The following is a 25,019-nucleotide window of genomic DNA, read 5'->3' on the forward strand; positions in this document are numbered from 1 at the left end:
GACCTAGGGAATTATTATTATTTTTTATTAAATTAAATATGAATATTTGGGCTTTTTTTCTTTCAATATTGAGTAGGTGATCTTTAAGGTCCTTAATATTTCTGACATTTTCTTTGTTTTTTATGGTAGTAAACTTAATTCTGAAGTTAGTATCTTTTGCACATGTTTTTTAATTCTTTGTTACTCTCTTGCTACTCATAATAAATTCATGTATTTTCTCCTCCTTGGCAGAAGTATATTTTAAATTATTTTCTTCTACTGGAAACTTCAGGACCTCTGGCCCACCCCCATTAGCTTCTATTGGAAGGCATATTTCAGTTAATATCCTTGACTGAGAAAGTCTGTGGTGAGTAACTTATTTCCATAGGTTGGGTTGTCTTGGGTTATATTTGATAATGATCACTTTGATGATCATGATTAACCAAAGCATCTGAGGTTAATTAATCAATATGCAGCAGTTTTTCCTGTAAATGATTTGCACAGTCATAAGAATGAGAAAAAGATCATGTTTTTTAATTTTTCTTCTTTGGAATGCTTAACTTCTATTAGGTGGCCAATGATAGGAGAAAGAAATGTGCATCTGGCCCTAAGGCAGGGAACCAAGTTTGTGTTTGTGAAGATGAAAGAGAAGAGAAACCATACTTGGATGAAAAGTTTATTGTACATTTTTATGCAATACAATTTTCTGAATACCATATCCAGGAGGTAATGATAATAAATTTAAAAGTAGTAGTACAGAGTTCCAGTGGTGGCAGAAAAGATACAAATATTTTGAATCTTCATCTGGGGAACTACCACAAAATTATTTGTTCAGGTCATAGAATGTGTTACATTACTAGAGAAGGTTCCACTCCTAAACCATGTCTCTTAGCCCCATGGATAGATTTTTCAAAAAATCAAAACAGAATCTGGAAAATCCAAATTCTGAGTCTTAGAAATTAAAAACCAAACACACCTCACCACCAATGCTCATTTTATTCCAAAACATCTGAATCACTGTTATATAGTTCTGAATTTAGTCCCTCATGCCATTCTTTTTCCATTTACTATTTTCTAACCAAGGAGCTAAGTGGTTCTGGAGCCTTACAAAAAACCTTGCACCAAAGAGAAAGATTAAAATATCATGCTATAGTTAAAATAAAAGAACAGACACAGACACCCACTACCAAATGAAAGGATCATGCTAAATTTCTTAATTTCATGTTGTGTGTCTCATTTCTTCTTTGGGTTTGTTTTTCTCTTGGATTAGTTTCTTTTCTATTGACTGCCCCTAGAAGGTCCATACCCAGATTGCCCATAGTCATAGGCTGTATTTCCATAGCTGCCATGTGTCCAGCCTTGACCTGATCCATGTCTTTGTTTTTCACTAACCCATGATTGAGAATGATTTGTTCCAGACTGGTCATACCTGCTACTTGACTGTTTACTTATACTGTCCCTTGACTGCCTATGAGAGACATGTGCCTGGGCATGGCCAGATTCATGTCTCTCTGTTGTGCTAGACCCTGGCTGTCCATGGGTAGATGTTGTCTGCCCATGAGCAGACCCTGAGTATATAGACTCATCACCTATCTGTCCATGGGTGGATCCCTGTCTACCTGATTGTCCATGAGTGTATGTCTGTCTTTGACCTGATGCTGAGTATTTAGAGCTATCTCCTGAATGTTTGTTGTGAGATTCATGTCTTCTGGTTGTATTAGATACTGACTGTTTTTGAGCAGAACCATATTGTCCATGAAAAACTGCTGAGTGTCTTTCTGAGATGCCTGAATGTCCTTCACTGTCATGAGACTGTCTATGATTTGATTCCCTTCTTCCAGTTGTACTGGATCCTGAATTTATGGATTGTCTGTAACCGTACCGGGCATGTCTAGTGGTATCTCCTGAGTGTCCATGTGAAGTTCCCTCTTTTCCAGTATTGCTGGACCCTGAGTTTCCATGTGGAGATCCAGCCTGACTATGAGTGGATCCTGAGTGTCTCTGTGAGACCCCTGAATGCAACTCACTGTCACTAAATTCACTATGGCTAGATTCTCTTCTTCCAGGTGTGCTGGACCCTGACTGTTTAGATTGTCCTTCATCATACTGGGCATGTATGGTGGTATCTCCTGACTGTTCATGACTAGTTCTGTGTCTTCCAGTACTGCTTGACCCTAAGTCATCATGTTGAGACCCAGCCTGGCCATAGGTGGATCCTGAGTGACCCTGTGAGATTCCTGAATGCCATTCACTATCACTGGACTGGCTATGTCTTATTTCCTGCCGTCTGGTTCTGCTGGAAGCTGTCCCTTCCTGACTTGATCCACATCTTTGTTGACTATGTCCCTGAATTCTCTTATGCCCTTCAGATTCACTTCCTGATATACTGTGATCTCTGCTTCTTTCACTGCCACTATGCGTAGTTCTCTCTTGGATGCTTCCTCTTGTCTGGCTCTGTCTTATACCTGATTTTGGCCTTCCACGTTTTGGATGCCTTTTGTCTGAATGTGGACCACTACTCTCTTGTTCAGTTATATCTGATTCAGTTTGGCTATAGCCAGATGATTGACCTGAGCTAAGCTCAGGTTGACTATATCCAGAAGAATGATGGGAAAAAGACCCATGCTGACCAGAACTAGAAGCCTGCCATGAGCTAGACCCAATACTAGGGGATTGTCTGGAAGGGGAATCAGGTTGGCTATAACTAGACTGTGCTGAGCCAGAAGCTTGTTGACCACAGCCAAAGGATTGACCTGAGCCAGATCTGGACTCATGTTGTTCAAGACCAGAGGACCGACCTGACCCAGATCTATGCTGCCCAGAATTAGAGGACTGATGTGAGCTAGTCCCATATTGTCCAAAGCTAGAGGAATGACTTGGGCCAGACCCATGTTGACTAGAAGACTGATGTGAGCAAGATTCATATTGGCTAGATGACTGTCTGGATCCAGAGCCATGTTGGCCTAAGCTAGAGGAATGACCTGAGCCAGACCCATGTTGACCAGAAGACTGACCAGAACAAGACCCCTGTTGGCTGGAGGACTGACTTGACCCAGAGACATGCTGATGAAAGCTAGAGGACTGACTTGAGCTAGACCCATGTTGGCTAGAGGACTGACCTGACCAAGGCCCATGTTGGCTAGAGGATTGACTTGATCCAGAGCCATGCTGACCAAAGCTGGAGGAATGACTTGAGCCAGACCCATGTTGACCAAAACTAGGGGACTGACTTGAGCCAGATTCAGTCTGACCAGAGGAATGACCTGAACATGGCCCATGTTGGCTGGAGGATTGACTTGAGCCAGAGCCATGTTGGCTAGAGAAATGACCTGAGCCAGACCTATGTTGACCAGATGACTGACCTGACCAGGGCCTATGTTGGCTAGAAGATTGACTTGATCCAGAGCCATGCTGGCCAACATTAGAAGACTGACTTGAGCCAGAACCATGTTGGCTAGAGGACTGAGTTAAGCCAGATCTGTGTTGGCTAGAGGAGTGACTTGATCGAGAGCCATGTTGACCAAAGCTGGAGGACTGACTTGAGCCAGATCTAGCCTGACCAGAGGAATGACCTGAGCATGGCCCATGTTGGCTGGAGGATTGACTTGATCCAGAGCCATGCTGGCCACAGTTAGAGGACTGACTTGAGCCAGAGCCATGTTGGCTAGAGGAATGACCAGAGCCAGACCCGTGTTGACCAGAGGACTGACCTGACCAAGGTCCATGTTGGCTGGAGGATTGACTTGATCCAGAACCATGCTGGCCAACATTAGAAGACTGACTTGAGCCAGAGCCATGCTGGCTAGAGGAATGACCTGAGCCAGACTCATGTTGACCAGAGGACTGACCTGACCAAGTTCCATGGTGGCTGGAGGATTGACTTGATCCAGAGCCATGCTGGCCAAAGCTAGAGGAATGACTTGAGCCAGACCCATGTTGACCAAAAGAATGACCTGAGCCAGATCTGTGTTGGGTAGAGGACTGATGTGATCCAGAGCCATGCTGGCCAAAGCTGGAAGACTGTCTTGAGCCAGATCCCTGTGAACCAGAGGAATGACCTGAACATGGCCCATGTTGGCTGGAGGATTGACTTGATCCAGAGCCATGCTGGCCACAGTTAGAGGACTGACTTGAGCCAGAGCCATGTTGGCTAGAGGAATGACCAGAGCCAGACCCGTGTTGACCAGAGGACTGACCTGACCAAGGTCCATGTTGGCTGGAGGATTGACTTGATCCAGAACCATGCTGGCCAACATTAGAAGACTGACTTGAGCCAGAGCCATGCTGGCTAGAGGAATGACCTGAGCCAGACTCATGTTGACCAGAGGACTGACCTGACCAAGGTCCATGGTGGCTGGAGGATTGACTTGATCCAGAGCCATGCTGGCCAAAGCTAGAGGAATGACTTGAGCCGGACCCATGTTGACCAAAAGAATGACCTGAGCCAGATCTGTGTTGGGTAGAGGACTGATGTGATCCAGAGCCATGCTGGCCAAAGCTAGAGGAATGACTTGAGCCAGAACCATGTTGACCAAAAGAATGACCTGAACATGGCCCATGTTGGCTGGAGGATTGACTTGATCCAGAGCCATGCTGGCCACAGTTAGAGGACTGACTTGAGCCAGAGCCATGCTGGCTAGAGGAATGACCTGAGCCAGACTCATGTTGACCAGAGGACTGACCTGACCAAGTTCCATGGTGGCTGGAGGATTGACTTGATCCAGAGCCATGCTGGCCAAAGCTAGAGGAATGACTTGAGCCGGACCCATGTTGACCAAAAGAATGACCTGAGCCAGATCTGTGTTGGGTAGAGGACTGATGTGATCCAGAGCCATGCTGGCCAAATCTAGAAGACTGACTTGAGCCAGAGCCATGCTGGCTAGAGGACTGACCTAACCAAGGTCCATGTTGGCTGGAGGATTGACTTGATCCAGAACCCTGTTGACCAAAGCTAGAAGACTGGCTTGACCCAGAGCCATGTTGACCAAAGCTAGAGGAATGACTTGAGCCAGACCCATGTTGACCAAAAGAATGACCTGAGCCAGATCTATGTTGGGTAGAGGACTGATGTGATCCAGAGCCATGCTGGCCAAAGCTGGAAGACTGTCTTGAGCCAGATCCCTGTGAACCAGAGGACTGACCTGACCAAGGTCCATGTTGGCTGGAGGATTGACTTGATCCAGAGCCATGCTGGCCACAGTTAGAGGACTGACTTGAGCCAGAGCCATGTTGGCTAGAGGAATTACCTGAGCCAGACCCGTGTTGACCAGAGGACTGACCTGACCAAGGTCCATGTTGGCTGGAGGATTGACTTGATCCAGAACCATGCTGACCAACATTAGAAGACTGACATGAGCCAGAGCTCTGTTGGCTAGAGGAATGACTTGAACCAGACTCATGTTGACCAGAGGACTGACCTGACCAAGGTCCATGGTGGCTGGAGGATTGACTTGATCCAGAGGCATGATGGCCAAAACTAGAGGAATGATTTGAGCCAGACCCAGCCTGACCAGAAGAATGACTTGAACATGGCCCATGTTGGCTGGAGGATTGACTTGAGCCAGAGCCATGTTGGCTAGAGGAATGACCTGAGCCAGACCCATGTTGACCAGAGGACTGCCTTGCCCAAGGCCCATGTTGGCTAGAGTTCTGGCTTGAGCTAGAGCCATGCTGGCCAAAGTTAGAGGACTGACTTGAGCCAGACCCATGTGAACCAGAGGACTGACTTGAGCCAGAGCCATGTTGGCTAGAGAAATGACCTGACCCTGACCCGTGTTGACCAGAGGACTGACCTGACCAAGGTACATGTTGGCTGGAGGATTGACTTGATCCAGAGCCATGCTGGCCAAAGCTAGAGGAATGACTTGAGCCAGACCCATGTTGACCAAAAGAATGACCTGAGCTAGATCCGTGTTGGGTAGAGGACTGATGTGATCCAGAGCCCTGCTGGCCAAAGCTAGAGGACTGACTTGAGCTAGACCCATGTGGACCAGAGGAATGACCTGAGCCTGAAACACGTTGACTAGGAGACTGACCTGACCAAGGCCTGTGTTGGCTAGAGGATTGACTTGATCCAGAGCCATGCTGGCCAAATCTAGAAGACTGACTTGAGCCAGAGCCATGCTGGCTAGAGGACTGACCTAACCAAGGTCCATGTTGGCTGGAGGATTGACTTGATCCAGAACCCTGTTGACCAAAGCTAGAAGACTGGCTTGACCCAGAGCCATGTTGACCAAAGTTAGAGGACTGACTTGAGCCAGATCCATGTTGACCAAAAGAATGACCTGAGCCAGATCTGTGTTGACTAGAGGACTGACATGATCCAGAGCCATGCTGACCAAAGCTAGAGGACTGACTTGAACCAGGACCATGTTGACCATAGCGATGGCCTGAGCCAGATTCACATTGACCAGAGTATTGACTTGATCCAGAGCCATGTTGCCCAAAGCCAGAAGAGTGCCTTGAGCCTGTTCCATGTTGTTCACATCCAGAAGTCTGCCCAGAACCAAACCTATGTTGTTCACATTTAGTAAATTCACTTGAACCAGAGCTGTTTGGACCAGAGTTATAAGAGTGCTCATAGGCACCACATCCATGTTGACCATAACTATAAGACTGAGTTTCTCCAGATCCACACTGCCCATAGCAAGAGGAGTGACTTGAACCTTTTCCCTGTTGTCCTTCACAATTCTGTGCTTGACCACATGCTCTAGATCCATATACTATCTGACCTGAAGATGGATTACAGGACACACCCTCATGTTTACCATATCCAGAGGCCTGACCTCCTGAGAAATATCCATGACCTTGCCCTCTACCACATTCTGATTGACAGTCTGACTGGGTACAGCTAGATTGACTACCTTGCCTTCCAAATCTACCTGCCTGACCAGATCTACAATCAATTTGGTGCCTTCCACACCCACCAGAATTGTTGAAACCACATGCATAACTTTTCCTCCCACAGTCTCCTGAACTTATAGAGTTAGCCTCAAGTTCTTTTTCTCCACCCCTTCGTGACTGAGTAGAGTTTGATTCATGCCCACTAGAGAATCCATGTGACATAGCACTATGGCCTCTCCTTCTCCCCCTCTTTGATCCAGAACTAGATTCATATTCCTCCTCAGATTCACTAGAGGAATTAACACTTGACTTGTTCCTTCTTTCCCCCATTTCTCCACAGCTGGACCCATGTCTCTCTTTGCCAATATTCCATGAGAGACTAGAGCTAGACCCATGGTGCCATTTCTCAGATCCCTCTAGGTTCCCTGAACTGGGTAAACCACCTTGCCTACCTAGACTCCTGGGGTTTGACCCACATCCATGTTTTGCATTTCCACTCAAGTCCCCAGAACTATATCCACCCTCCTCTCCCTCATTCCAAGTTGAATGTCTATAACCTGATTTATGTCCCATTGTCTCTTCTTCTTCTGTTTCACTTTCTTCCCCTTGGTGCCGGTGAACATGTCTTTGCTTCTTTGACCCTGAAGCTTTGCAGTATTCTTTGCTGAGAATCTTGTTACAGGACATAACCAGCTTGAATACCATCAGAAGAAACTCAGTGAAGTCCAGTCTTCGGTCATGGTCTCTATCTAGTATATGCATGATGACATCCACTGTGTCTGGATCATCTGGGTTCTGTATACAAGCAACACATGAAGGAAGACCTGGTCAGCCTAGCTCACATACTCAGCTAAATAATTCAAGTAGAGCTGTGGAATTTTGGATGTTTGATAATAGGTAGTTTTAGTCTAATCAGGGGTTGCTGCAGGCTAAGACAGACTAATAGAACCCAGCAGATGTCAAGTGGTAATAGAAAAAAAAAATAAAGACTATTGGGATCTGTAGAAAAATACAGTTTAAGGACTGGAGGAAGAAGATTAATTACCCAGATATGGAACATAGGAAGGAGTGGAATAAACCAAATGCAGTAACTGGTGCATTTTAGTTTTACATAAATTTAAGACACTGTATGCTAACATATGCTATATCAAGATGTATTATTTTGAAGGTAATAGCTGAGTCATTCCAAATGGATGCAAAAAATATTTGTATTTTGTTTTCAGTTTTTAAACATCTTGAGTACTTTACCAACTCCCTCCTCTTGCCCCCACAGTTACATTTAGAACAGGTTTCATGAATCACTGGTCACCTGTGTGGTGAGACTGGTAGGCTAATCATTGTATGATTTCCCTGTCTATATTTTTTTCCATCTGAGAGGGTAATATATTAATTCATCTTTTAGCACGAATTTCTTTTCTGCTTTTCTTTACTTGCAGAAGGAAGAACTTAGGGGCATGAGAAAGTCTGGGGATCTATAAGGTCAGAGTAAAAAGGGAATTGAAGGAGAAAGATTCACCTTCTTTATATATAAATGCTGCCTCAACAGCCTTTCTGATGTTCCAAAAAGTATTGCTTGTAGGGGTCATTCAAGTGCCATTAGGACTATGCACATTTTAGCTGATCTAGTCAAATAGCAGAGCATGTACAGTACCTCAGCAACCTTCAATCCTGGTACATGGTTCTTACCTTCAAAATTGGATATAACTCCTTCCCCAGAAGTTCCTTTAGCTCATACTTGCTCAGTGTGTCACACTCCCCTTCTTGGTTAGTGTATTCGTAAAAAATATCAATGATGGTGACAACACTTCTCAAGAGGTTGGTCATCTTTTTGCAAGTTTAAGTGAACCTGAAAGACTAATCAAAAGACCAATCATTAATTTTCTTTTCTTTTACTTATCAACAGTCCTAATTTTACTAATAATAAGTGCCATGATATTTCAAACCACTTTTCTCTTTTAACCTAAAATAATAAGTAAGGATGGGTCAGGGTTGATATAACACCTTTCAACACAGAGAAAACTAATTTTTCTAACTTTGAGTTACTTTGCTAAGATCAAGTCATAGCAGTTAGTGGCCCAGCTGGGATTAGATCTCAGTTCTCCATTTTTCTTGTCCTGGATGAATATAGTCTTTATACAATGTCTCTGCGCATTGAGTACTTTGGTGTCCTGAGTGTTGTCCTGGAACTTCCCAAGTTTCCAGACCCACAATTGCTTCAGTGTCTGGTTTCACTGCTTTTTTGAAATGAAAAATGACAGCCCTTCTACCCAGCACACCTACTTCCCTTCTGTGTACCAGAGGCTAAACTGGAGTCTTAAGACCTTCAGCTCATAGAAAATGGGTGTGAACCAAGCATATCTTGGTGTTCAGGCACAAGATAGCCCTTATCAGAACTCACTAACTATTCTAATCTCAGCTTTTGAACCCAACATTGTTTTTGATAACCAGATAGTCAGGGAAGAAGGCTTAACAATGCAGATGGTCATTTCTCTAGTGGATAATTAAATCTTGGAGATCTGAGAACCAATAGTGAACAAAGAAGGGACTCTACAACAGTTCCAGTCTCCTCCCTGTTTCGGCTTGACTCTGCAGAAAAACTAGTATGCAAAGGTCTTGGAAGAGAGTATGAAATGGCCTAGGAGGGAAGCGGACTTGGCCCAACAGATACAGCACCTGCCTACCACATGGGAGGTCCGTGGTTCAAACCCCGGGCCTCCTTGGCCCATGTGGAGCTGGCCCATGAGCAGTGCTGATGCGTGCAAGGAGTGTTGTGCCACGCAGGGGTGCCCCCGCATAAGGGAACCCTACATGCAAGTAGTGTGCCCCATAAGGAGAGCTGCCCAGCATGAAAGAAAGTGCAGCCTGCCCAAGAATGGTGCCACACACATAGAGAGCTGACACAACAAGATGACGCAACAAAAAGAAACACAGATTCCCAGTGCCGCTGATAAGGATAGAAGCAGTCACAGAAGAACACACAGCGAATGGATACAGAGAGCAGACAACGGGGGTGGGGAAGAGAAATAATAATAATGAAAAAAGAAATGGCCTAGGAGAAGGCTCATTTCTATTTGCATTATTTTTCTCCATAAAGACAAACTCTTTCCAAAAAGACACCAGAATGAATTAAACTAACCAAATAAACAATCAAGAAGAAAAGAGGAGAAAGGAAGAAAAGAAGAAAGGGAAAGGAAAAGCCAACCATATATTAATTCTGCTTCAGTTCATACTCTAGACAGGACCAAATATCCATAGGTATAGCTTCATGAATTTTTCTCACCTGGTTCATCAAAGGAACAAACAGGATAAAGCCTGATGCAGCTTGCAGGGTGAGGATGGATTGAGATATTGGCCCTTATATAGTTTACTTCATGTGGGTGCTACCATCTGTGGGATGGGCTGACTCATTTCCAGCCAAACTTCCTCCACCTCTCTCCATGTTTACCTTCCTACTTCTCATTCTCAACTTTAATTGCAAAAAGGCTGCTACTGGCCTCACCTTCCAATATGAGGACAAGTTGCAGGACATTCTTTTCAGAGTCCTGCACTTGTGAAAAGCAGAAACTGTGGTTTAGAGGACTTGTGTAGTTCATTCCTTTTTTCTAGTATTGACAGACAGAAGCAGTTTCAGATACTTGACAGGTGCTCAAATAAATAAATTCTTATTTAGTTGAAAGTGGATCTCATCTATGAACATTAGGCTCACCTATTTCATGTATATTTGAAATAATAATAGCTACCATTTATTGAGAATTTATTGTATGCTAGGTATTATGCAGAATACTTTTCACATATCATGTCATTTAATATCCACAACATTCCTATAAGTTATGTATTTTTTATCCCATTTTTCAAAAGAAGAAACAAATTCAGTGAGCTTAATAGTCCTTTCCAAGGTCACACAAGCTAGTAAACAGAGAAGCCAGGATTTGAACCTTTTAACTATCATATCACAATATCCTTGCTCTTAATGATTATAATAGCTCTCTGTATCTATTACATATATCTAGCATGGAAAAAGCACTGTTTTAGCTTTGTGGGAGCCACCCAAAAACAAATAGTATAAAAGAGTAATATAAGGGATACTGTCAAACAGGAAGAAAAGAAACATTATTTCTGGCCCTGTGCAGTTTCTTTTCTAGGCTGTAAAAGTATAAGTTAATTGGCTATACATAAAAGTCATATTTTCAGAAGTGTTGAGTTTGAATTTAGAGTGGGTGTTCTTTCAGCACTCTGCTATCCATTCGTAGTCTGGTGGTTAAGGCCAAGACACTTGGGAAAATGTCAGTCACACACACACATATACACAGTATTTCAAATATAATGGCTCAGGGAAGAAAAATAATAAAAAATGTTCTAGATATTGGGCAAAGAGAGTTAGCTCTTCTGATGATGTTAGTACCTATCATTGATTAAGTGCTTACTGTCTTACATGCCATTCTATTTATTCCTTACAATAATCCTGTAAAGTTAGTATTATTATTGTAATTACCATTACATAGATGAGTAAATGGAGGTATAGAGAAATTTAATAACATGTCCAAAATCATAGCAATTAAGTGGCAGCACTATTAGGATAGAAACCCATGCTGGCTGACACTAAAGCCTGGCATCTAACCTCATATATTCTACGTGTGTTGGATAATCAACTCTACTCTGGGCATTCCTCCAGGACAATAAGTATATCTTATTAACCCTACTATCTAGATAGTATTAGGAACTTGAAAATCCTTAGAATGAGGTCTATTCACAAACTGATAATGGATATATCACCCAATTTATAACCATTGCTCTTATAGCCAGGGAGTCCTAGACCAAAATGACCATGCAGAAAGTTGTGTTGACTCTTGTATATTGTGGTCACATTCAATTGTATGCATCTTTTGGAATTGTTCTGTTTTCTTTTTTGACATTATTGCTGTGTAAGGAAAACTTCAGGACCCAAGACTCCATGCTGAAATAGACTTTTAAAGCCACCATCATATTGCAACTTTAGCATTCTAGTTTATAACTTTGAAACTAACTCCATAGTTTCTCAGAACTCCTCCATTCACTTTTTGTATTCTTTGCATTCAGGTCTCTCTCCCTCTTCTAACTTGCTTAGCATAATGGCTACTATAATAGTATAGGCTCTAGCGTCAGAAAGACTTGAGTTCAAATCTTAGCTCTGCTATTTACCAGCTGTGTTCCCTGGGTAATTATCTAATCCTCTGAGCAACAGTATCCCAATTTATATAATGGGAATAATAACATCTACCTCTCTAGTAGAGATTACTTAAGATAATGTGTGAAATTGTTTAATACCTGTCTGGCATGTAATAAATGCTTCATAAATAATATAATTATTGCAACCTCCTCTCTGTTAAAAATTTCATAGTTTCTAGCACACTGCTTTACATACAGTAGGTGATTTATCATGTTAGATAAAAAATAAATTAGAAGCTAATAGTAGGTCTTTAAAGATAGAAATATTTCTCTGTCAAAGACATTGTTCCAGAAGGTAAGTCATGGCTCTTTTTAAATTTACAAATAACAGCTTTATTGAGATATAATTCACATATCCCCAAATTCAGCCTTTTAAAGAGTAAAATTCAGTGGTTTTTAGTCTAGTCATAGAGTTGTACAACAAAGTTATGGTTCTTGCAGTGTCTGTGTCCTTAAGAAAGTTTCTCACTTCTCAGGGCTTCACATTTCCCTTTGTGATAACCGCAAGGTTTTATTAAAGTCAGGGTTCAAGTGAACACATCATGTTATTTCAGCTCTTGTTCTGGAGAATAGTTATGGTCCTACTAGACACCCAAGCAACATTTGGAAAGGAATAAAAGTGATGGTTTTTAAGGATTGTTTTGATTATATCCTCAGAGACTTTGCTTGCCTGGGTTCTGAAAAGTTGTTTAGTCCAATAAAGCAAGGCTTATATTCCAGAACTAGGGCACTGATTCCAGAGGTAGGACACAGTTTGGATTTCCTTACTGCCTTTCCTCATCACTCTCTGCTTGTTCCATATCCACATTCTTCTGTATTCTCAGGGTTTACCAGATGCTTTGATTTTAGGCCCGTTCAATAAAGCTTGTGCAATATTGGCTTCTGGATTGTCTTTAGGGGGGACTCTATACCTTAAAATGTTAGAAGAAACTTAAACTGTACTTGTGAAACTCCGTTTTTGGTGCTTCCCTTGCAAGTCAGCTGAATATTCTTTCCGTATCTCATCCTATTCAAGGGGAGACTTCTTCAAGTTAAAGTAACATCCTCTGGTACTCAAGGAAGTTCAGACTTACTTAAAGAACTTGCCTTAGGGCCTAATGGGGGTGGGGGTAGGGGTGGGGGTTCTGTGCCCAAATGTTTTCTCTGCGCTGACTCTTAGGAACTCCTGTTTTGGGTTTTTCTGATGAGATCAATTTAGAGCTGATACGTGAGAGTTAATTCAGGGACACTGATAACTTATTAAGCATCTTCTTTCTCCAAGAGCAGTTTAGAGAACCCTTCTCAGCACAAGTTATGATGTGGTAGAAAGAACATTGGCTTTTTAGTAAGACAGATAATTTTGTATAACAACTCCAATGTATACTACCTTTGACACCTTAGGCAAATTTCTAAATCTCTGTGACTCTCTGTTTCCACATATATAAAAAGGATAATTACAGATGCATGAGGATTAGATGAGGTAATATTAGGATAATGCCTAGCACATAAGAATTCAATATATATTTTTTCCTTTACCCCCAAATTTAATTTGATTAGAAAGTTATTAATAGGTTTTGGAGATGATGGTTACTGGAGATGATTTTTAATTTTGATCCCACCTGTTAGTCTCTCTTCATAGGTGATATTAGAAATAGTTGGTTTGAATTGTTGGAACTCAGAGCTCAAAGAAACTAAAAATTTCCATAATGAATTTGGATTCACTAGCCACAGAAGCTGAGAGAATGCCTCTACCCCCAGATTCCTTTTTAAATTTTGTCACATCACTGTTGATATATGAAGATCAATGTACTGGAACAACAGACTCAGAGTTCCATAGCTGCTCTCACAAAGAGGATATCTGTGACATACTTAGGATTTCTGACTGAAAGATTAGGCTTCAGTGACTTCTTCTGTTCATATTTATTAGGTGATGTGCCATCAGGGACCTCCAGATGCCTGCTGAAATCCACTGGGGCCATTTCTAAAGGCTGGGCATCAGAAGCTCAAATGATACTCACAGATACCATATCAATAACCTGTGATGGGAGGAAGATTGTGGAAATATAGCAGAGTAGAAAGCATCAGGAATCAGTCCCTCCACCAGAAAACTATTAAACAGGCAGGAACTGTCTGACAAAACTATTTCAAAACTCTGGAGTTCAGTAGAACACTGTACAGCATCCAGGGAAGAGTGGGAGGAATATACAGAAAATACCAGTAAATTGCTCTCTCCTTGTGGTGGTTAGCATCACCTAATCTCCACTCTGGCAGCAGCAGCAATAGGATCAGACCCCTGGTATATCCTGCAGGTGCCAGAAATGGCCATAAAAATCCCCAGGATCTGGGGTCAACATGGACTGATCACTGATCATGGCTTTTGATTAGCTACTTCGGATCACTGGGAGTCTGGCTCTGAGGATGACCATTGTTCCAACTGATGGAGGAGACTTAAAGATGGTATTCTTCCCCATAGCTGCAGAGGACAGTTGAAGGACTATATTTACTGGATAGGTCAAGAAAACTAGAAATCAGTAACAGAGAGAGAACAGGAAAATTCATGAATATGTGGAAATTAAACAACATAGTATTAAACAAGAAATAGGTTAAAGAAAAAATCAGAAGTGAATTTATGAAATGTCTTGAGGTGAATGAAAATGAAAAATACAACATACCAAAAATTATGGGATGCAGTGGAGTCAGTGTTGAGGGAGAAGTTCAAATTACATTAGTGCTTCCATTAAAATGCTTACATTGATAAAAGACTTCAAATCAAATATCTCACCTAAAAATTGGAAGAACAGAAAAAGAAGAGCCAACTAAACCCAAAGTGAGCAGAAGGAAGGAAATAACAAAGACTAAAGCAGAGATAAATGAAATAGAAAACAAAATAGAGAATCAAAAAACCAAAAGTTGGTTCTTTGAAAAGACCAACAAAATCCACAAATCTTTAACTTGACTGACAAAGGAAAAAAAGAGAGAGGATACAATTAATGAAAATCAGAAGCAGAAAGGGTGGCATTACTACCATCTCTATTGAAATAAAAGGATATAAGTTGATACTATGGACAACTGTATGCCAGTAAATTGGGTAACCTGCATGAAATGGACAAATTCTTAGATACACACAAACTACTTACATTAACTCAAGAAGAAATAGATCTCAACAAACCAATTATTAGTAGAAAGATTGAATCAGTAATGAAAAGCCTCCCAACAAAGAAAAGCCCTGGACCAGATAACTTCACAGGAAAATTCTACTAAACAGTCCACGAAGACTTAACACTAATTCTGCTCAAATTCATACAAAAAATTGAAGAGGAGAGAACACTCCCTAACTTATTCTATGAGGCCACCACCACCCTTATACCAAAGCTGGATAGATACCACAAGAAAAGAAAACTATGGACCAGTATATCTTGTGAATATAGATGCAAAAATCCTCAAAAAAACTACACGATCATCCCAACTGATGCAGAAAAGGTATCTGACAAAATACAGCAACATTTCTTGATAAAAACACTTAGAACATTAGGAATAGAAGGAAACTTCCTCAACATGATAAAGGGCATATATGAAAAAGCTCACATCCTACTTAATAGTGAAAGCTAACATCCTACTTAATAGTGAAAGATGGAACTCTTTCCCTCTAACATCAGGAGCAAGAAAAAATGCCTACTGTCACCACTATTATTTCTTTTTCTTGCCTACTTGCACTGACAAGAACCTCCAGTAACCAGAATTAGGCAAGAAAAAGAAATTAAAAAGCATCCAGATTGCAAAGTAAGAATTAAAACTTTCCCTATTTGCAGGTAACATGATCCTACATAGAGAAAATCCTGAAAAATCCACAATGAAGCTCCTAGAGCTAATAAATGAATCCAGAAAAGTGGCAGGGTACAAGATCAACACACAAAAATCAGTAGTGTATTTATACACAAGCAATAACAATCAGAAGATATCAAGAAAGAAATTTGCAATAGCAATCTAAAGAATCAAATATCTAGGAATAAATTTAACCCAGGATATAAAGGACTTGTACACAGAAAATTACAAAACATTGTGAAAAGAAATTAAAAAGACCTAAATAACTGGAAGGATATACCATGTTCATGGATTGAGAGACTAAATATTAAGATTTCATTAATACCCAAAGCAATTAACAAATTCAATGCATGTCTAATCAAAATTCCAACAACCTTCTTTGCAGAAATGGAAAATCCAATCATCAAAGGGTCCCTTAATAGGTAAAGCCATCTTGAGAAAGAAGAATGAAATTGGAGGACTCACTGTTCTCAACCTTAAAAGTTATTACATTGGCAGTCAATGAGTTCTTGCTGAGATGTGGATAAGCACAACCTCTGGAATGACCTCCCAACTCACTTTGAAGTCTCTTAGCCATTTAAACTCATTTGTCTTTACCTTTTCCCCTTTTGGTCAAGGTCTTTTTCCAGTTTCATTGCTAGTTGGTGCTTGGTAGTACTCCCTCAATGCCAGGGAGGCTCATTCCCAGGAGTCATGTCCCATGCTGGAGGGGAAGGTAATGCATCTATATGATGAGTTTGGCTTAGAGTAAGGCCACATTTGAGCAACAAGGAGGCTCTCAGGAGGTAAACTTACTAGGCTAAGTTTCAATTTCAAAAGTAAAAGTTCATAAGTACAGTCATCACTATCAAAGGCCTGTCAGTGGTTCATCCTCCTTCACTAGTCACTGCCCCTGTACTCAGGGAATTCTTATTGTCCCATTAGAAAATGTGGCAGAGCTCCCCAGGATGGGAATTCAGTATTCCTTTGGTTATTGTGTGACTCTCCACCCAATGTGACAATGTCCCATGAACACTTGAACATATTCATATACCTTATAGGTATTCCCCAGGGGAACTTCCTCCCATTCATCCTTCATCTCTGATATACTGCACAAGTGATCCTCCCCTGCCAGAGTTGGAACCCTTCTATGATTCAAAACTTCTTCAAGATTGAAACCAACAAGATAACTGAATTATCTTGGAAATTGATATAGTAATGATAGTTTTAAAAATAATGAATAAAATACTAAAAATTTAAAAAAGAATTTGTTTGAAATAATCAAAAATTAAAAATTAAAAAAAATTTTTGACATTATGTCTTTCATCACAGTAAGAGCTGTTGTCTTGTATGTACAGTGATATTTGCTTCTTTTTATTCCCCCAGTGCCTTATTTTTTTCATTTTGTCTTCAAAGAAGCTTTAGGTTACAGAAAAGTCACACACAGAATATAAGTGATTCCCATATACTCAATATCCTCCCCCTTTTCCCCTTACCCTTACTAATAACATTTTACAAGTGGATGGTACATTTGTTACAATTGCTATAAATAGCAGGGCTCCTGAGGGTTCTGAGACATCCTGACACTATAGGCAGGGTAGACAAGCTCAGGAGTTTAGTGCCCTGACAGTGGGCCCTACTTTAGACTTTATGCTCCCTAGTGTGACAGAGTTGGACTCAGTTGTGGTTTCTCTACACATGGCTCTTCTGCCCCTTCTATTTGAACCTATAGTTAGTACTAGAGTTGATAGCTGTATGTCCAAGAGACTTAACTCTTTGGGTTGTCTATGTACCAGCTGGACCCTGAGTCTCAACATAGTTGCAACACCTACTCTCCAGTTCATTGGACTCACCCAAGATAACTAACAAGGAGATGATGACTGGCAATGAGCATCTTAAGGAAAAGAGAGAGTCCACCTGTGCAAGCAGGATAGTCCCATCCATCTGACCCAGGGGATCTAAGGCCCCTCTCAATTAGAGGTAGAGTGGGCATCACCATCCCAGGATCCTCAGGATTGGGGAATGAACAATGGACTAGAGTAGACTTCCTGTTATTCTACTATAGACTTATTGTGATCCTATTAATGGAGGAACTCTTATCATTGATGTAGAGACAATGGCCACTGGAGGTTCTGAAGGGAGGGAGAGAAAAATAGGTGTAATTTGTGGGCTTTCTGAGGACTTGGGAATTGTCCTGAATAACATTGCAATGACAGATACAGGCCATTGTATATCTTGTAACACATCCAAAAAATGTAAAGGAGAGAATGTAAACTACAATGTAAACTGTAATCCACATTCAGTGGCAATGTTCCAAGATGTGTTTATCAATTGTGGCAAATGTACCATACTAATGAAAGGTGTTGTTGATGTGGGAAAATGTGGAAGGGCTAGGGAGCAGGGCATATGGGAATTTCCTTTATTTTTATGTAACATTTATGTAATCTAAGTTTAAAAAAGTATATTAAAAAAAAACAAAGAAAAATACTGAAAAAAACTCATTATAAAACCACATTAATCAAAACAGCATGGTACTGGCACAAGGATAGACATATAGAACAATGGTGTATAATTAAGAGCTTAGAAATCAACTGTCATATTTATGGTCAATTGATTTTTGACAAGGTAACATAGACCACACAATTAGGAAAGAATATTCTCTTCAACAAATGGTGCTGGGAAAACTGGATTTCCATTTGCAAAAAAAAAGGAAGACCCCCACCTCACACCATATACAAGAATCAACTCAAAATGGACAAAAGACTATAAGAACCAGAACTATCAAACTCCTAGAAGAAAACATAGAGAAGCCTTTTCAGGACCTTCTGTTATACAGTGGTGTCTTAGACTTTACAAGCAAAGCTTATGCTTATGCAACAAAAGAAAAAAAGTACATAAATGGGAATTTATCAAAATTAAAACTTTTGTTCTTCAAAGGACTTTTCATGAAAGTAAAAAAGACAATCTGCATAATGGGATAAAATATTTGGAAACCACATATTTGATAAATTATATATAAATAAATTCTTACCTTAACATCAAAAAGTCAAACAACAAAGTTAAAAAGTAGGCAAAAGACTTGAAGAGACATCTCTCTAAAGAAGATATACAAATGGACAGAAAATATGTGAAAAGATGCTGCTCCATCATTAGCCATCAGGGAAATGTAAATCAAAACCACGACATACCATTTCACATCCATTAAAATGGCTCCATTTAAAAAATAGAATAAAGTGTTGGAGAGGCTACAGAGAAATAGGAAACACTTATTCATTGCTAGTGGCAATGTAAAAAATTGTGCTGCCCCTTTTGAAGACAGTTTGGTCATTCCACAGAAGGCTAAGTATAGAATTACCATATGACCCAGCAATTCCTCTATTAAGTATATACCTCAAAAAATTGAAAACAAGGGCTTGAACAAATACTTACACACTGATGTGCATAGTGGCATTATCCACAATTGTCAAAAGATGGAAACAACCCATGTGCCCGTCAACTGATAAGTGGATAAATAAAATGTGGTATATATGTGTAATAGAATATTATTCAGTTGTATAAAGGAATAAAATCCTGATACATGTGATAACATGAACTTTGTAGTCATCATGTTGAGTAAAAGAAGCCAGACACAAAAGGACAGATATTGTATGATATTTCTGATGTGAAATAATTAGAATTAGCAAAGTCATAGAGTCAGAATCCAGAATATGTATTACCAGGGGGTGGAGTGGTCATAGGGAATAAGGAGTTAAGGCTTAAAATATACAGAGTTTTTATGTGGGATGATGGAAAATTTTGGTAATGAATGGTGGTGATTGTAGCACAATATTGTGACTGTAATTAACAGTACTGAATTGTATATCTGAACATGATTAAAAGGGGGAAATGTTAGGTTGTATATATATTATTAGAACAAAAAAAATTCTGCACAACATAAGCAGAGAACCCTAAGTTAAACCACAGATTCTAGTTAATGGTACAGTTTTTAAAATGTGTTTTCATCAATTATAGCAAATGTACTATTCCAATATAAGGTGTTTATAATAAGGTGGCATGTGGGAATTCTGTATTTTGTGTATGATTATTTTGTAAACCCACAACTTCTCTAACAATAATTTAAAAACATATACCCTGTGATGACAATATGGAGAAAAGGTTGCTTTGTCATGGATTTTGAAGTTTGCCTGCTAGTCAAACCTGACTGAAAAGAGAAGGAATGTCATTGGATTAACCCTGGAACTCTAGAGTTCACTAGATAATTTAGAATTTGTATTTTGACAATTAGTAATGTATGACTATAAAATAATGCAGGTGATTTTATTCTTAAAACAAACAGCCTAGAACCTGTGCAATCAAAGTAATTTCCCTGAAAGGCTATAATTAAATGATGAAAATGTTGGTAGAGGCTCTTTCTACAGAGCATTACATTCTTTTGAATATCATTTTGTAGTTGACGGTATTTGACTTTTATGCCTGAATTTGGTTTTTGGAAGCATTCATAAGCATTTGGAACCAAGTTTGGTAAATAAAGTGAATAAGATTTTTAAAAATAGGAGTAGTCTATTGTTAAGCATAAAATTTAAAGTTACCTAACTGATTCTTTGGCGCAGAGCCTATCATTTATAAAGTGACTCTCAGCAGTTCATTTTCCTTCGGCAAGCATTTTTTTTAGTGCTTTCTATGACCCCATGCCATTTCTCTTTGTGGGAAAGGGCTTCTAATGTTGAGGAGTCCAAGACTGTGAGAAACAGTGTAAGGAAGCTAGATTGGTATTGAAGCTTGGCCTGGAGTTTGGGCATCAGGAAAACTGTTGAAGATTTAGGTATACATCGCTTTCTCTCTCTCTCTTTCTCTCTCTCTCTCTCACATACACACACACACACACACTACACACACATTCACACATACTCTTCCATACACACTTCCTTGCACAGTAAATTAACACTATTGAAGACCTGTACCATGCAAGGCCCAGAGCTAAGTACAGTGTTCCAAATGAAATGATATTGGTTTGAGATTATTTGTGAGCCTGGGATTATCCATCATTTCCTTTTCATGTTCTCAGTACTTGCCCGTTTGAAAGAGTATTGAGGATTTGACATCTGGGATTTCCCAGAATGCATTATACTGTATGTGCAACACATACATACATGTGAATATATATCCATCTGTCTTTAAACCACCATACATTTTAATTAGAAGCAGATTTGCTCCACGTTAACTAATAAGGCTGATTTTTCATGGCTCCAAATGAGGAGAGAATAAACAAAAATTATATTTTGGGCTGCTTGTGATGATAGACCAGGGAAAAGTAAATCCAGGCCCTCTATCTATTACAGACTTGGATTATAATTCATTAATTAAGCCAAATAATATAGTTGATTGTCACCATTATCGAAGATAATTTCATTTATTCCCTTTAAAATTATGTTTATTATACCTATTATAAATAAAGATACTCTACCTATGTGCTCATTCCTTGCCTCTGGCACTAATGATGTGTGCAGTATTTAAGTATTCTAGAAATTTTCAGTTTAAGTCACCTCTGAACATTTGGAGTCTAAGAGGAAGGATAGTAAAGTGGGTTCTGTAGAAAACTACATCTGCAGCTTCTCACTTTTTCTTCAGTGGGAGGTTTTCTTCCTTGGGAAATGGTGTCTTGAATTAGGGACACTAGATGACTAACTTCATAAGATAATTGCAAAAGGCAGATAGAGTAGTTGTTTTATGTAACTATTATAGGGTGACTAAGGTCTCAGGGATGGTCCATGTGCTCTAATCCAGTTGCCCCACCCATGCCCCAAATTTCATGCAGATCAAAGACATTTGGGACAGTATCTGCTTCCTGAGGCTCCAGGGCCCCTGGTCTAGGGAGATCAAACCTTAGCTTCTTAAGATGTTCAAAGATGATATTCCACTCAATTATAGGGTGAATTTGGCTTGAGAGGCAATGTACACATGGGGCTTGGAACCTATGCTACAAAAGAGGCTATTAACATAGACTCCTGCCACAGCCTTATTGCTGGCACCTATTTCCTAAGTCCTGTCCAGATAGAAGAATTCAGGATAGACATGGGATAGGACTCTTAAATAAATGTGTCTTGTATTCTCCCTAAAAACTAAAACAAAATTTATAGCAGAGCTGTTTAGTACAATGATTATGAGCATAGACCTTGGAATTGAAATCTGAGTTGGGATCCTGCCTCTGCCATTTACTAGTATATGTGACTTAATATCTCTGTAAATGTGGGAACTTTTCCTCATAGGATTGCCAAAAAGCTTAATAGAGTTAAATCAAGTGCCTGGAACAAAACAGCTGTTCAATATATTATAGAAATTGCTATTTTTTAGTCAAATCAAAAAGTACTATTCTTTTTTACATTTGCTCAAAATATTCTGCTTTCTATATCTGTTTTGTGGATGATATCATCGTCATGAATGTTACCATTTACCAGTTTCGTTTTGAGAGTTAAAATCATAGGTCAAACATTTTGCTAGGGATTCATCAATGTTTCTGGACATCATATAAAGTGGCCTGTGGTTGGTCTGTTTGGAAGAGGGTCTTGGTTCTGGCCTAGATATGCCATTGGCTGATGGGCCACATTGATTAAAGGTGATTATGAAGCCAGTAATATTGATGTTATTTATGATGATGATGACACAAACTCTTTCATGATGGAGATAAAAATTTCAGATCAGACCCATTTATTTTGGCAGCAAAGCATAGACCCTGGGTTCTGGATTTGCCTGTAAGGTACATGGACTCTTTCCTTCATTTTCTTCCATTCACTCTATGATTTAAACACAAGAGGCAGAGACATCTGTGGTGTAAATATCCTGTTCTTCCAGTTGACAATCTTTCTTCTTCTGGTTGTACTCTATCCCCTGGAAACCCCCTCTCTGTGGTGCTTAGCATGCCTCAGCCTCATGAGGAAGGCTTGCTCTTATTTTAAAACCATGGATTCTTTGGGATTTTTATAGACAGAAAAATATTTCTGACTCTCCTCTTTTATGGAGAAAACAGATTCTCAGTGGTCTGTAATTGATTATGGATTTATGAACCTCTCTACTTCCTGCCCTCTTACTTCAAGAATTCTGACAGACAGGTAATACCAAGTGGTATTGGTATAAGTGGCAGGGAGATATTTGCCAAGTGAGGGCCTTATGTGTGTACATGTGAGTGTCTGCAGCTTTAGAACTTCCCTTTACCTAAATGTGAAGCTGAGTTTTCAAGTTAGGCTAGGCTGTATTATAGGCTTTCAGTTGCTTCTTTCTCCTGCAAGCTGCTCAAGGCTGATAGTGATTGCAGTTCAGTTGAAGCAAAGGCCAGTCCAAATCAGGTCTTCATATAAAATCATAAGCAAGTTGAGTCAGGTACTTATGAGCCAAGTTCAAACCTGTCAGCTGTAGGACAGGTTCTCTTGCCTATTAGTTCCACAACCCAGCAATCTGGAACCTGGGCTAAGCTATTTGTCAAACAGGATTGTAAGTGATAAGGCAGGCTGGATATCTATTTTGAGAGAAGGGAGGATCACGTTGATATTAACTTTATGGCCCCTACCCTAAGAAACCCAGCAGTTGACTGATCTAACCAATATCTGCAGAAGACTGTGCTTCAACCCTAGCCAGTTTGAAAAGAGAGTCCCATGTGCTTTACATTCTTATATCCAAGTAAGATTTTTTGGTGCCGATATGTGCTGGACCTTTGGGGAAGGAAGGGGGAAAAGGTATCAAGTCCATATCTAGTACTCATACTCTAGACACAGCTTCAGTAAGAACTAACCCTCAAATTTTTTGTCAAATGTGAAAGATAAATACAATACAGGATAATGCAAAGAACACTAGATTGTTTTTTTACATCTTTCATTCATATCTCAAAATCACCAAGTCCTATTAATTGTACCAGCAGATTATAACCAGAATCCGAACACCTCTTGGCATCTCCATTGCTACTATCCTGGTCCTTCTATCAACATTTCTTGCTGCTATTAGTAGCCTCCTGACTGGTCTGCCATTTTCTACTACTAACCTTCTACAGTCAACTGTCAACATAGTAGACTGTGTGAACATTATAAAATAGAAGTCTGAACATGCCACTCCTCAGATTAAAACCTGATAGTAACTCTCCATCTCACTTAGAGTAAGCCAAAGGCCTGAAAGGCAATACAAGCTCTATGAACTCATCTCTTGCTACACTTCTCCTGACTCTCTTTCTTGTAGCCACACTGACCTCCTTGATGTTCCATGAACTTGTTAGGTACTCTCCCATCTCAGAGTCTTTGCACAGCCTTCATCTGAAGGTCTCTTTCCTTAGTATTGCTCCTTCATCTTTTAAAAAATGTCCCTCTATTCTTTCCTTTCAGGACTTTTGCTTCTGGCCAAGATGCAGTGAAGTGTACCAGATTTATGCTCACTTTTATCATTTAAAATCTGGAGGTGGGGAGGAGAATGAAACAACAGTTTTCAGACGTTGGATAAACAGGCAGCATAGGGAAAATAAATAATGGGAGTTCCGTGATTGCCTTCACTTAAAGCTTGGAGAGAGTTCCCAGGCCACAGCACAAGAAGGGGAAATGCAGGCAGGGTCAATTCATCAAGAACATAATTCTAAATGTTACCTGTAGCAAAAAAACCTGATAAAACATCAGGACGAGATAGTTAAATATGTCAGAGATTTTAAAATCCCTCTCTCCATAACTGATAAAAACAAGTAGAAAATCCATAAGGATACAGAAGTCTTTAACAATTGCATCAAAGAACTTGACCTCATTAATATTTATAGAAGATTTTACTCAACAACAGCAGAAGACACATTCTTTTTATGTGCACATGGAACATTTACCAAGATAAACTCTGGACCATAAAACAAGTCTCAATAAATTAAAAAGGTTCAAATCTTACAAAATATATTCCCTGATTATAATGTAAATAATTGGAAACCAAGAGAAAGGGAAGAATTAGTGAGACTAGTTATGAGGCTTTTGGAATAGTGCAGGCAAGGAGATGGATTGTTAAATATATTATTAGCATGATCAAATTTATCCTTAGTTATGTAAATAAAGAAACAAAGCAGGAAAACCTTTTATCAAATTATGTGTTTTTAGGCTTAGAAAATATGGCAATTTACCACATGCCTAAGTATCTAACATGGTAGGCATATTAAGTACTGAACAGATACCTATTAATTGGTGGATTTTAAAGTTGTGCAGCCT

The 25,019-nt window shown here is 39.9% G+C and overlaps 1 protein-coding gene across 1 annotated transcript; it reads right to left on the reverse strand.

Moving 5' to 3' along the window:
* Nucleotides 1–2,942: 2,942 nt before the first annotated feature.
* LOC139436203 (filaggrin-2-like) lies at nucleotides 2,943–8,646 on the reverse strand. The gene is made up of 3 exons (XM_071207286.1): nucleotides 8,509–8,646; nucleotides 3,519–7,617; nucleotides 2,943–3,412 (listed from the first exon to the last, which is right to left on the reverse strand). Exons 1-3 carry the CDS (start codon nucleotides 8,644–8,646, stop codon nucleotides 2,943–2,945), a joined length of 4,707 nt encoding a protein of 1,568 aa, XP_071063387.1.
* Nucleotides 8,647–25,019: the final 16,373 nt, after the last annotated feature.

Source organism: Dasypus novemcinctus, chromosome 13 (assembly GCF_030445035.2).
Source record: "Dasypus novemcinctus isolate mDasNov1 chromosome 13, mDasNov1.1.hap2, whole genome shotgun sequence".
In the NCBI taxonomy this organism is placed as follows: Eukaryota; Metazoa; Chordata; class Mammalia; order Cingulata; family Dasypodidae; genus Dasypus; species Dasypus novemcinctus.

Excerpts from the sequence above, each read along its gene's own strand:
- LOC139436203 (XM_071207286.1), bottom strand. The coding sequence starts at position 8,646 with ATGACCAACCTCTTGAGAAGTGTTGTCACCATCATTGATATTTTTTAC. Across the intron at positions 7,618-8,508 it reads AGTTATATCCAATTTTGAAG|AACCCAGATGATCCAGACAC; the intron begins GTAAGAACCATG and ends GCTTGTATACAG. Across the intron at positions 3,413-3,518 it reads TCAGGCTAGATCTGGCTCAA|TCAGTCTTCTAATGTTGGCC; the intron begins GTCAGTCCTCCA and ends TTCTGGCTCAAG.